This window comes from Cebidichthys violaceus, unplaced genomic scaffold (assembly GCF_023349555.1).
Source record: "Cebidichthys violaceus isolate CVI_PGR_0920_01 unplaced genomic scaffold, fCebVio1.0.p SCAF_9, whole genome shotgun sequence".
Lineage (NCBI taxonomy): Eukaryota > Metazoa > Chordata > Actinopteri > Perciformes > Stichaeidae > Cebidichthys > Cebidichthys violaceus.
The window spans coordinates 4,014,917-4,028,661 of NW_027176975.1; the positions used below are offsets into that span (position 1 = coordinate 4,014,917).

At 42.6% G+C, this 13,745-nt stretch overlaps 3 protein-coding genes across 3 annotated transcripts; 1 reads left to right on the plus strand and 2 right to left on the minus strand.

Moving 5' to 3' along the window:
• The first annotated feature begins 422 nt into the window (after positions 1-422).
• On the plus strand, positions 423-1,303 carry LOC137867059 (fatty acid-binding protein, liver-type). The gene is made up of 4 exons (XM_068703470.1): positions 423-546; positions 747-919; positions 1,029-1,121; positions 1,205-1,303. Exons 1-4 carry the CDS (start codon positions 480-482, stop codon positions 1,253-1,255), a joined length of 384 nt encoding a protein of 127 aa, XP_068559571.1. The 5' UTR covers positions 423-479; the 3' UTR covers positions 1,256-1,303.
• Positions 1,304-2,517: 1,214 nt separating this feature from the next.
• smyd1b (SET and MYND domain containing 1b) lies at positions 2,518-8,987 on the minus strand. The gene is made up of 10 exons (XM_068703469.1): positions 8,738-8,987; positions 7,667-7,843; positions 6,109-6,322; positions 5,659-5,789; positions 5,423-5,461; positions 4,429-4,624; positions 3,543-3,635; positions 3,254-3,417; positions 2,981-3,149; positions 2,518-2,829 (listed from the first exon to the last, which is right to left on the minus strand). The coding sequence occupies exons 1-10, from the start codon at positions 8,857-8,859 to the stop codon at positions 2,665-2,667; spliced, it is 1,470 nt and encodes a 489-aa protein (XP_068559570.1). The 5' UTR covers positions 8,860-8,987; the 3' UTR covers positions 2,518-2,664.
• A 1,585-nt stretch (positions 8,988-10,572) lies between these two features.
• On the minus strand, positions 10,573-13,601 carry sprb (sepiapterin reductase b). The gene is made up of 5 exons (XM_068703967.1): positions 13,543-13,601; positions 12,263-12,385; positions 11,953-12,181; positions 11,020-11,307; positions 10,573-10,764 (listed from the first exon to the last, which is right to left on the minus strand). The coding sequence occupies exons 2-5, from the start codon at positions 12,353-12,355 to the stop codon at positions 10,610-10,612; spliced, it is 765 nt and encodes a 254-aa protein (XP_068560068.1). The 5' UTR covers positions 12,356-12,385; positions 13,543-13,601; the 3' UTR covers positions 10,573-10,609.
• Positions 13,602-13,745: the final 144 nt, after the last annotated feature.

Here is a 13,745-nt window from a genome sequence, read left to right on the forward strand (position 1 = left end):
AACAGAATGTATAGAACGAAGGTCAGAAGAAAAAAAGTGACAGAGTTGGCTAAAGGAGAGACAAAAGGGAGGAAAACGGAGAGAAAAAGGATGAAAAGAAGGAACAGAAAGTGGAGGAAGGAAGAGGGAAAGCAGCCAAATGAAACCTGACAGCAATGACACGTCCAGTCAGCAGCTTTTGGGGTATGACTCATGTAATCAGATGTTGTGCCTTCGGGTGACATCATTACATTTATTTTCTATGCGTGAACCCCAAGTAACGGGCATTTGTCCTCTCCTCTGCGTGAAGACCTACTTAGCTTCAGCTAAGTCACCGAGTATCTCTTTCATCTCTCCGTCCTCATCTGCAGGGGTGGATCCTGAAAGTGGGCGGGAGCCTTAATTTCAGACACCTGTGGTTAATGATTGCAGCCCTGGAGTTTGAGGGTATAAAGCAGGCAGTCAACCGCTTCTCTCTCTCACCTCCACTGTCTGAAACCATGTCGTTCTCTGGAAAGTACCAGCTGGAGTCTCAGGAGAACTTTGAGCCTTTCATGAAGGCCATTGGTGAGATTACTTTCTTTCCCAACAGTTTTTTTTTGACCAGAAGCTTTAAAAGTGTTTGCATAGGGATTTTGACAACAAAAAAAAGTTGGACCATGACAAATTTTGTCAATCGACTGGTTCTGCTGACTTGTCTCGCAATGTTTGTCTTGTAATCACTGCAATGTGTGGTTTCTCAACCGCTTTGGCTTTTCTGTCTTGAGGTCTCCCTGACGATCTCATCCAGAAAGGCAAAGACATAAAGAGTGTCTCTGAGATCGAGGAGACGGGCGACGACTTCAAAGTGACCGTCACCACCGGCTCGAAGGTCCTCATCAACACCTTCAAGATAGGCCAGGAGGCAGAGCTGGATACGCTCACTGGGGACAAGGTCAAGGTAAGTGGCACTAAATCTTTAAGGATGCAGAAAGCTGCACTACTGTAGTGAAGTGGCATGCTGTTGCTTAATCCTCATGCACGTTGATCTCGTTTTATGCCTCTTCAAGGCGGTGGTTCACCGTGATGGCAACAAGCTGAAGGTCAGCCTGAAGGGAATTGAGTCTGTCACAGAACTGGTGGATGGAAACACAATTGTCAATGTGAGTAGACGACGTGAATTTTGTGACTTATTGAATGAATCTTAAAACATTTCTAAGGTGACTTTTTTTTTTTCTCCCCCCAGACTATGACTCTTGGCAGCATTGTGTACAAGAGGACGAGCAAACGCATGTAAATGTCTACACTTGGGATAATAAAAAAATAAAAAGCAGCACCATCTTGACTTCAGGGGACTTTTTGAAATTGCCAGTAGCTTACATTATGTACTGGAACAAAAGGAGTCATGAAATGGTAACATGTGACTGGATGCCTTTTGTGACGGTTAAGAGTTTAGAATTGGCTAACTTTAAACTTGACTGCAGGGTGACATGAGCATCATGTGCTAAAGGGGGGGAAAAAAGAATCAGTTTTTTTTTTTTTTTTAAGCCGGCTTAACAATGACAAATTGTTTTAAAACTTCCCACACAAGCCAACATGATGAGCGTCTTATCATATTTCAAAATGAAACTCTGCAATCCAACCCTTTCTTTCAAAATGGCATTTATACAATAATCCACACTACTATATGAATTACACACAGACTAACTTCATACCAAACACTGGCATATTTTTATTCCTCATACAGGTGCATTTCAGGAAAAACTGAAATGCTTGCAATGGTAAAGAAATGGACGGGCTGGTTTTGGACCCTGCCTTCTGTTGGGGTCCAGCCGCATCGCCGCCGCCACAGCGCAAGCAACGTCGTCCCTGTTCTCGTTAAAGAGGGATGTAACTTGAGGTCTTTGTAGTGCCGAGGGTCACACTTGTGTTCGATCGCTTGCTTGTGTCTGTGTTGCCAATTCAAGGAGCATTTTGGATAAGTGTTTCCCAAAAATTGCACAGGATTCTTGAAAGTGTCTAATGTGAGAAACCTTGTGTGTTACAGAATTGAAAATGGTGCGACACAATGTGTTTTTAATTTTGGTGCCTTTTTTGTTTAAGGTGTGAATACAAAAGTTAAGGCTTTTCTCTGAGCTTTCAGTCACAAAAAAATGTAAAACTGGGCATGAAGAAGATTTCTGTAGTCCATTGGGATGACATTAAGGGAGTGCACAAGATTAAATCGTCTTTCAAACAAAAGGCGTATATTACAAAATGTTCTCAATGAAATATCACCATGTCATTAGATGTGTGCGGCCAACAATTATTCAAAAGCTCGTAGGGGTTCTAAACATTGCCTTATTCAAGGGTAAAGTGTTTCATACTGGTGGATTCCCTGTTCTGGTACACAGTGGGAACCACAACCATTTAGTGTTGCATGATTTGTCTTTCAGTGTACCTGTTTAAAATGTAGCTGAAGTATTGACTAGAGCTGCCGCATACTTTCAAAAAAAATACTGCTGCTGAACTTCAACGCTTCCATTGGCTTTGGAGTATTGAAAACAAAGTGCACAAGTATGATGTGAGATCTTTTTAATGAAAAGCGTGACTACAAAAGTGAACGAAACAAAATTACCTTGTGACTAAATGTGCAGACTCTCACACAAACACTCAAACTGTCAACAGTAAACAACGGGATGGTTTATTCTTGATTTTTATTTATTTTTACTTCCTCCGGTGGAAGAGATTCTTGATTCCCTCCTCCACAGACCTGGGTTCATGCATCATGGACATTGGTTTGTTCTTCAGAGCCGCCTCTCTCATGCTGTGGTAAACGTACTCGTTCTGCTTGAACATCCTCAGCTCCATCTCCGTCTGCACACGCATCGCCTGTAGAGACATCGGGGAGGACACATCAGCGCTTCGAACGTTAGCTATACTATAACTTGTATTTTTCCAACTAAAACCTAAATTTTGCTTTAAAAAGAAAAGAGATTTCAGCTGAACCAAAGAAAAGCTTCCAGATTTAGGGGGAGCTTACCTCCAGGTCCTTGGTGATGGGATGTGTTGGACCGTGGGTGATCATGAGAATGCCGTAGGCCTTGCAGATCATCCCGTGGCCAATCTCTATCTCCCCGGCTTGCCAGTGAGTCACTCCCGCTCGCATGGCCGCCATCCCGAGAGCAGCATTGTTAGGGTGGTACAGTTTCCTGCCAGAGGAAGATTTTTTTTGTTTAAATTATATTTGTTTCTTAATCTTATTGGATAAAAAAAAAAAAGACGTGCATGTGTATCGCAACATCTCTGTACTCACAAGTATCCCTCCACCATTTTGCGTGAGTAGTCTGCAGCATCGCAGAAGAACTGCAGGTAAGCTTGCACCTCGCTGAATGTGCTCCACAGACGCAGCTGGTAGATGTGAGTGTCAGCCAAAACCGGCTCTGTCTTCTCTATGCACTCCTTGCAGAGTTTTACCACCTGAGGAAAGAAATGGATACATTTTCAAAAAAACATGGAAAGTATAGGATTGAGCCCTGGTAAGATAGAAGAAGAACAAACAAACACGTTCTTTATTTGGTGCTGTTGGTGATTTGATACAATACCTCATGGTAGTTGCCACTTAGCCGAGCGCTGTCTATCTTCTCCAGCGTTTGATAGCAATAATCTGTGGCCTCTTTCACTTGTTCCTCTGTAGGCTACGAGATGAAGATGGAAGACAAATCAAGAATTAACACACTGACAACGAAAGCATTAAGGATAATTATAGTCTTCTCGCTGAATTATGTAGGTCATGTAGAGACATCAGTGTAAAAAGCATAACCAGTGAGAAGTTCCTCACAGTACCTTGAAAGAAGTCACAGGTGTTTGTCTTTAGGCCCATAAAGGCCTGATTATCATTGTTTTTTTTCTTAAAAAGACCTTTGACCTTCTGAAGGGGCCCTGCCCATGACGCAAATGTTTATTTTACTAGTAACAAAAAAAGATGTCCTCTGACACATGATCAAAAGAGACTTAGTTATCATGATGATTATCAGACATATAACAGTTCTGGTCAGATTGATATGTAACTTCTGTTCTGACCCACAGATACAATCTACACTGCACAAGCTTGTGTGTCTCATGTTGCACAGATTAAGATCATGTGAAGCGTTATCATTCATTGCCACACTTTGCTTTGGTGTGTAACGCAGTGATTTACTCTTATCTTACTGGTAGACTATAAAATAGATTACAGAATGGATAAGATAATAAGGTAATGCTATGTTGTAGATCATTGACATACAGTTTCTACCTTTTGAGTAAATGCAGTAAATTAAGTGTTTTTTTGTGAAGTGAATACATCAGGAGTTATCTTTGCTTAAAACAGTCACTGCGGCTCTGCTCCTCGTGTTTCCCATCTGTCCTTTTCACGTGGGACTAAATCCAGAGAGAGGGTTCGCCTCTTCTCCGCCTTCTGCAGTATTAAAGTCAAGGACAACGGACACGCACCTTGACTCCGTCCACTTCCGTGCCCGCCATCTTCAAGTCATCTTTGATGTGGCCCCTGCAGTGCTCGCATGTGCAGTCAAAGAAGTATTGTGTTTTCAGCAGCCTTCGCCTCTCCTCTGACAGATTCAAGAAGTCCACGTATGAGACTGTCAGCTCCTCTCCCTCCTCGATCTTACCGAGAGAACGCAGCTCAATCCTGAAGAAGAGGAACGCAGTTGAATGCAAGCAGAAGTGACCTTCGTTTAGTTTTCTTTCACTGACTGATTTTGATTGATGGTGAAGCTCAGCTCCATAGCGTGGCTTTCAGTTCAGTCAATCCAGTCGAAGGATTGAAGGAGTCAATGTTAATGAAGATTATTTCACACTTAAGGCAAAATTCAGTTCATTCATTTCATGAAATAAATGTGTGCAAAGACGTAAAACAGAATTTGTGATTTCTTTCTTTATTTAAAAGGCCTAGAAATGAAATGATTTGGGATATTTACATGGAAAGGATATTTTTTGCCATGTTTTAGCCTGGTGTTACATGGTGTTAGAACTAATGGGAATGAAAGTTGTTACAGATGAGAGAAGCTTCTAATACACTTTCTTGATGATGGACAGACGCACGCTACAAACACACGTCAAACGAAACACACAAAGTGACAAACCAGCAGCAAGTGAAAGAAGCTGTGTGTTGACATGACAAACCGTTAGATAAATATCGGTGGCTGAAAAACAAGCTTTCAGCAGGTGAAAAAGAACCTCATACCAGCCTTTAAGTGAAGGTTAGAGCATTCAAGGTGCATGTTGACATGTTGATGTGAAGTCTGAGTCACATCAAACCTACAGGGAAATACCACAGGGCACTACTGACAAAGACTTGTATTTTCTACAATGGACGGAGTGGGAGGGAGGACGGCGGTTTGAGCGTGGTAATATGCTGATGATGTCATGGTCTCAATGGTGCTCTAATGAATAAGACTTCGAAAAGGTTGAGGTTGAGGTAACGCACCTCCGTTGAGAATGATACATAGTATTCACAGCCGATTGACTGAAAGACAAACAGGAAGCAGTTTTACACCAAATGCAACCTTGACAAAAACACACACAATACACAACAGCACGCAAACACACCACCAACTCTGAACACGTTTCACATTTTTAATCAAGTCAATTTCTGCTGAATAAAAACAACAAATTATTTTCAAGGACAAACAGAAACTGAAGAGGCATTTTTATTGCACTTACTTGCCGTGGTTGAGGATCACGGTGCAGGTTGGCCAGCAGTCATGATTCACCAAACACAAATTTGGGAAAAGACCAACTCCCACTGCCTGAAGGCCCCTCTGGTCGCTCACAGTGAAACCGTTACAGTTAATCTGAAAGAAAGAAGACAAACATTGATGTGAACACAGAGCTGTTAAACATCTAGGAGAAAATTAATGGAGGAGTTTGAGCAACTTGTGCAAGTTGAGGATTTAGTTATTGGAGACTACAGCTTTGGCTTTTTTAAACCAGTATGTAGTTCCAACTGATGTTCATAGAGTCACAAGATATATTTGAGGAATCTTAGCTTTGTTGCAAGATAAAAAAAATTAAAAAAAGGTTGGAAACAACAAACTGTCTCACTGCCCTGTCTAAAAAAAAAAAGGCCCTTGAAAATGAGGGATGGCCAATAAAGAGATAATATAAACACACCACTCCAAAAATATGTGAAATGTCGTCAATCGTGTGCTGCTTGCTGGTGCGGGGCCAGTAGTCCAGGAAGTTGTGGATGTCCACTTTTACGTCCTTCAACTCGTCCTCTTGCATGTCAGCGATGTGATCCTCCAGCTCCTCCAGTGTGGTGAGCTGCATGTCAGACATCATGCTCCCCTCTTTGTCCAGGCGCCACATGATGCGGGCCACCAAACTGACCACAAAAAAAACAAACAAAAAACAACAGAAGAATAAGACAGGTGACTTAGAGGATCACGGTAAAAAATACTTTCTTGGACGGCTCGCTGCCCAAATTGACAGCGCATGCAGGCAGTCCATTGAGCAGCAAAACAGACAGGAGGAGGAAAACATGCGGGTGCTCAGTCGGATCGTAACATGTATTGTATGAAACAGCAGGACGAGTCGCTGGAATATTTAGATGCATCTTTGAGACGATCTGAAAAGTGGTCTGTGCACTTTGTTGTGGCCTTCAGTGCTGTTTGAGGTCTTTGCTGTTCGCTGCAGGCTCATTTGTTCTGAGCTTCAAGCTCAGAGCTTTGGGGCTGCATCAAATGTCTTTTTTTATACGCCAAGCTTTGAATGACGTTTTGAGACAATTACACACAAAGAGATAAAAAGGTGATCAAATGTTGCATTCTTAATTCAGGCTTGTAGTTTTGTAACTTGTGTAATTGCTCTCTCTCTCTCTCTCTCTCTCTCTCTCTCTGTCTCTCTGTCTGTCTCTCTGTCTCTCTGTCTCTGTCTCTGTCTCTGTCTCTATCTCTCTCTCTCTCTCTCTCTCTCTCTCTCTCTCTCTCTCTGTCTCTCTGTCTGTCTCTGTCTCTCTCTCTCTCTCTTTCTCGCCTTGATTCATGGGGCTTAACCAGCTGAACACCAACATATCTGTGTTCGTTCTTGTGGGGAAATATGTTGCGTCATGGCTAGAGCAGATTTAATATAAACTAATAATGAATTAAGAATTAAATAATTAATAATCTTAAAAACATTCTGCTCGTGCAATGCACGTCACTGGAGTCTTCCACGGGCTGCTATCTTGACAGCTGTGAGTGCTACAAATATTCACGTTGGTTGTTCATGTGCGTACGTAATGATCATTTTGGGGGGATTGGCTTTGGAGGGAAGCCTGAAGGGATGAGCTGTCAGTGTTGCAGACTTACTTGCTCGATTTAAGCAACTTGATGAGCTTGTGCTGCTAGCTACTCTCATTGGGAAAATGTTGGCAACAGTGGCCTGGGTTTTTCTCATTTTTTTAATCCAGCTAGATTACCAACCCGGCCTTTAATGTGGCTCTATGCATTCAAGTTGACTTGATCAAAATCCACATTGCACCAAACCAGCCTTTTCTTTTCTAATTTGGTAAGACGGAGTAACAATAGTACACTGTAGAACATGTCTCAGCTTTAGCATGTGGGTTCCTTACTTGTGTTTTGTCTACACACACACACACACACACACACACACACACACACACACACACACACACTAAAAAAACAAATACGCATCTTGAAACAACTTATTTCCCTTTCCCTCCACTTACCGGATGTTCTCGTTCGGCGCTTTGCCATAAGCTTTGACGGCACCACATTCTTGCTTGTGTTCGGCCCAGCCGGCGCGCTGGCAAGTCCGGTCACAATAATGAGCAAATTTGCACTGGCCGCACCTCTGTAGCTTGTCTTGTGTGCGGAAACAGCTGTGGCAAACACGCTCCGCTAGACTGCAGAGAAAGAGTGGAATGATGCTAGTTGAGATAGTCGGCAATGGAAGATGTAGTGTTCAGAAGTTTCTCAAACAGAGGAGAAGAAGGCCACTGAGGAGAAGAAGCAGCTCCTCCTTAGCTCTTGACCTGTTGACACCTCGGTCAGCTAGCACGTCCGGCACATTCCCATTCCCCCTCTTACAGACTCAATATACAGTCAATGACCACACTCCTTGGTTTAACACTTCCTAAGTAAACACATGGTGACACATAATATCCAGCACTAGGAATGCTTTAAAACTTAAATTCCTCACAAAGAGTTTTTCGCGGGTTGGCTTTACCTCACTGGTGCCCAAATGCTCTGTAAGTGAGCTATTTATCTCCTCTTACATACATTTCTACCGGTTTGAAGACAACCTTTCAGATGAGCATTAAACTGAATTATTTCTATATTATTTTTTCAAATCACATCATGTTATCACAAATAATTCTCAACTCAAAGTTCCCAGTCTTCTTCAGCGAAGTTAGTACTCGGATTACGTGCGCTTCTGACAGTAAAGTCTACATGAATTTATCAAATTTCTTGATCCAGAACAACTACTGAATAAAGATAATTCCAATAGATCCCATACAGTTCCTTCATGTTACCAGCACTTCTTTAGTTACAGTCCTGTCAAAGTGACATACTGTGAGATATAGCACTCTTGTTTCAGTATCAAACCAGATTAAAATCAGGCTCTATGAACATCCAAAACATGAAACTGAAAGATGTTGTGGATACATTTTTAATCTACAGAAAAAAATGAAAGATAATATGTTGTTCATCAGCCTAAATATCCCCATAATGACCACATCTGAGCACACCCCAACTATTGAGCGTCCACATCCCCAATTGGCATCCTCACACTGTACCTGTCAAACACAACAGCTGCGACACTGAGCTCGGCAAAAATTACGTCTCCAGCCCAAAACTCCTTGGTCGCTTTCAGACCCCTTCCCTTTCCAGGTGCGTCAAATATTGCCACGTTCTCCATGGATCCTGCACTGGTTCCCGAGGCGCTGATGAACGAGTGAGTCAGTGCTGAACCGATGAGCGTTTCAGCGGTAGAGAGAAGCTAAATGAAGCAATGGGGTACTCTTAGACCGATCTGTGACCTTAGTGTTCTTCAATGACAACTGCACATTCCACACCCGAGGTACTAAAATAGCCGTCCTCTTGAACTGCACCAACAGTCACAGGAAACATGGGTTGATGGTGTTTTGTGTCTGTAGTCCACTGAGAAATAAAAATGTCTTGTCCTGTCAATAAAGCCAACAGCCTTGTCTGAAAGTATCACCACTGAAACTCACTGTCGTTCTCTCAGATTCTTACATTTATTTCAATTTATGGACACACTTTTAGCTTTTTGTCCTGAAATTCCCCCCACCCCCGACCATGAATTGGTAGGTGCCCGGGCCCTGAGGGGCTATTTTGGGCCCTCAGTTGGGGCTGTCTATCAAGAGCCTGTGGTGACGTTAGACAGCTGTGGGGAATTTGATCAGCTAACTCTCTGCCCCTACTCTGTTCTGGTGCTTTCTAGAACTTACTCTCTCTTACTCTCTCTTTCTGTACTTGCAACACAACTTATGACATAACACTTTGGGGGGGGGGGGGGGGGGGGGGACAAGCTTTAGGGTCCCCAGAATGTGCCCAGACCCCTCAACATGTGTGTATTACCTGTTTTAGGTCCCCACAGCGTGCTACAAAGAACACACACACACACACACACACACACACACATACATATCCAACCTCACATTTTCATCTACACAATCTCCAACTTGACATGAATGGCAGTGCTTGACAGATCAAGTATTAGACAGTGTCAAACCAAAGTTTTGACAACGCCTGTTCGAACCCACAACATTCAAGGTTTCAGTCTTCTTCCCTGCAATGTATCCAGATTATTATTACATCAGCATTCTCTTTCTCTAAAATGACCAATGACCAGTTTAGTCTATCGATAGATGTGCATATAACTTTTCATAGTTCAGCAGTGAATTAAAGTTATGTTATGCTAATGAACAGTTCAATGCGAAAGAATTTGTCCAAATACAAAAGTGATTTGTAGATGTTGTGTTTTATGTTCCTACGTATATACATATATACTTTTGTATATATTTATATTTGTGCATGGTAGTTAAATATTATGTTTACCTCAGTTTTACTTTGTTGTCCTTGTTTTTTGTTTATTTGTCTATTTTTGTTTATGTACGTTGAGAGCAACGTAAAGTCATATTCCTTGTATGCGTACACACACATGGCCAATAAAGCTGATTCTGATTTTGAAAGATACTCATAAAGTAAAATATGCTATTTCAATCAACAGTTGGGCTAAAGACGTCATGCTTTACATCAGCAACAAACACAAACAAGAGAATATGAATAGATTGCAAAAGAAACAGGTTTTAGGGATTCAAATTTTAAAAAGGAAAGAAAAAGCAGGATAATATAAAGGAGTTGACAATAGTTGACATGACAAAATCACAGATTAAACACAAAATCAATATCACAATGAAGGTACTTTCACAAGCTCGGAGGCCTTCACACAGAACACTTATGAAAGCATTTGTCGACATTTTTCCTGAAAGTTATTGCATTCTATATACTGAAACATTTTTTCTTTCATTTGAGACCAGCAGCCAAGAGAATCAGACTTTCTATCAAAGTTAAGCGAGGCAGGGTCACCCAAAAAATTTGCAGGAGGTGAACGCCATCATTCTTCACTCTGTCTCGTGTTGATATCACACTTCGAAGAAGTCGAGGTGTACTCCTGAGATGAAGTCATTGTCCAGAAGCAGCTTCAACAGTTTGTCAGCAGACTCCTGGCAGGGCAACAGATGATATTTGACGCCTGTCAACCTCAGAATCTCCTTCTGCATATCTGTGTCCATTGGACCTGAAGGGAACCCGAAGGATTAGCTCATAAATGTGGAGATACAGTATGTCCTTTCAGTTTCTTTTCTTCTACAATATAGATGCTGGCTGCCAGGTAATAGTAGCAGATATGATGCAGTTGTCTTTTAAGGCTTACATGGCCAATGGACAACAGATACACGTGCGTACAGTATTGTTGATGTACTTGAATTGCCCCTGTTAAAAATAAATGGTAACACAATAACTTCTGAGAATACAGCAACCGATCAAAATATACCTGGAGAGTAGCTGAGCACTTTGACATGTGGCTGCTCCTCGGCCAGCACCTTGAACATCATCTTTCTGGCTGCTTTGGCAGTGCAGTAGAGCACCCAGGACGGCAAGGGCTGCAGCGCAAAGATCGACGAGACGTTCACTACGCTCCATCGCAGGAGCGGTTCGCAGGGGAACACCTGAAGGAGCCCTGCAGTCAGTGCCAGAGCGGAGCTCACGTTGAGGGACAGATAGGAGGTCGCATCCTCAATGTTGGTGAAACTCGCAAAGTTGGAGATGTCTCCCAAAGTGGCTGCGGGGCAGAAAGAGAGAGAGAGAGAGAGAGAGAGAGAGAGAGAGAGAGAGAGAGAGAGAGAGGTGGAAAGGAAATAATAGAAAGGGATTGAAGTCAGAGTTAGCCGTGGTCATGAGGACGTCAAAGTGTTAGCTAGAGGCAAAGTAAAGGAAAAACCTGGTGGCGAACATGAATCACCTCAGAGTAGAAGAGGCTGAAGTTACACATAAAAAAATGTCCCTTTGCTGTGGTTTTTTTGGGTGTCAAAATTTGTTGTCATACATTTCAGTTGATGAACTGTGATTCAAGGCTACAGCGAGCTACAGTATTGGCAAAAGTGTTTCAGAGATGGAGAGAAAAGGGTTGCGATTAGTTTAGCCTTGACCTCTGCTAAACTCTTCGGCTGCTGCAGCAGGCTCAACTTTTAGAGACGTGGAGAGATGGCTGTTGGGATTATTTTCTGTGACCGGTGTAACATCGACTCACGGTAGACTAGCGGACGGCCGACTCTTTAGCTATAGCTTTTCAATTCTGCCACGCTTTCAATGCAACACCGGTTACAGAAAATGAGCCTGACAGCGGTCTGGTGGCCAGCCTCACTCCACCGCCATCGTGGCATTGAGGAGGCCGCTTGGTGACAACAAAGACTTATTTAAGACTCACCAGCATTGTTGATCAGAAGCACGTGATCTATTTCAGTTCCAGCTTCCTGCCTCGCCATGCTGACTGTTTCATTGACGCCCTCTCTCGTGCTCAGATCGACAGCGACGCAGTGAACCACCATCTGCTGTTCCTCGGTGAAGCTCTGCAGCTCTTCCTTCAGCTCCTGTAGCAGAGTCTCAGAGCGAGCCACCAGCAGGAGGACAGAGCCAGGCTCCAGCCAGCGGGACACCTGGACAGAACCAAGACAGTTGTTTCTTTGCTGGTCTTTCTGTTTCTCGTCTTACCTTCTTTCCACAAGTTAATCACTTACGTTGTGTGCCAGCGCCCGTCCGAATCCCTTGGAGGCTCCTGTGATGATGCAGATGCTCCGGCCCAGAGTCCTGTGGTTTGTAATGTCGGCCATCCTGACAGATCTTCTCTGGTGGTGAAAACACTGATGGTCAGTAGGGGAAAAAAAAGAAGAGAAAAAGTGGACGTGAAATGAGTATTACAGCTGATATGAAATGAGAGGATAAAAGCCCACTGTGAGGAAGACGTGAACACTGAGCTGCTTTTATAACTGCAGTGTGCGTGCAGAACGAATGCATCGCATGTTCTACACAGTTCAGAGCGAAAAGAGAAAGATTGATGCAGTTCTGTCAGTAATGGGCCACAATGGTAAATGGAATAACTGGACCTAAACAGTCAAAGGCTGCTAAAAAAGAATATTTTTAAACACTATTTAAAAAAACAAAACACTATTTAATTCAGAATAATAATATAGGTTTTCTACATTCTTACCAATTTTTTTTTATTTTACAAAAAAAGCTTTTTGACTACCTTAGTTCAAATATTAATTTATTTACAGAATATTAACTGAATGCATGAATCTTTCAAATACTATCTAAGTTAATAGAGACAACAGTGACCTTTGACTCACTTCTCAGCACACAGTGATACCATTAGTCCTGAGGCATCGAAAAATCAAATGATCCAAGACGTGTGTGTTGACGCATGACGACTGACGCTCCCACACTATTTAGTGCCATTGTATTGGTGGTCTGAGTCTGTCTAATTTGTGACCCTTCTGACCCACAATGTTTTGATAACCATCATGGTTTTCTTTCCTTTAAAAGGGTTAGGGTTAGTCAAATTTATTCTACAGAACAATAAATAAAGTATTAAAAAAAAATATATTATATTCTTTGGTATTTTTATCATTTAGACTATAGAAATGCAATGATGGCTGCTGGGTAAAATCTACGTCGATGTTGCCATGTATCTATTCTATGATCATGTGAAGAGACGTCACAATAACGGGAGCTAGTACATTTTACATGTGTGACTTCTCTTGAGCCAGCGCACAGACTTAGCTGAGCTGGGTGGTAGAAATCATGGCGTCTCACAGTGGCCGAATGGTGCCAGAGAATCCCTATAACTATGAAACAGATATAAAGCCGGTGTCTCCCCCCCCACCACCACGCTGACAGCAGTGTTGCAGCTGCGAAAAGTCCCAGTGCAGACTGCCAGCAAATACACAACACCACTGCCACCTCATGGACATTCAAGCAAGTTGGAAAGGCTTTGGAGGGTTGGAGGGGTTGGATTTACTCATGTGTGTCGGGGGGCCTTGGATGTTCCTCTCCCATCCTGCAGGGGGCACACTGGTGCTCCTCGCCGCTTCTGCAGGAAAGAATAAAGACGAGCAAAAGAGAATAATGAGTTCCAATAAATGTATGATAAGAGATGTGAGGAGAGGACATATAACAACCATAAATACACAAACGTCTTCCAATGCAAATCATGAAAGACAA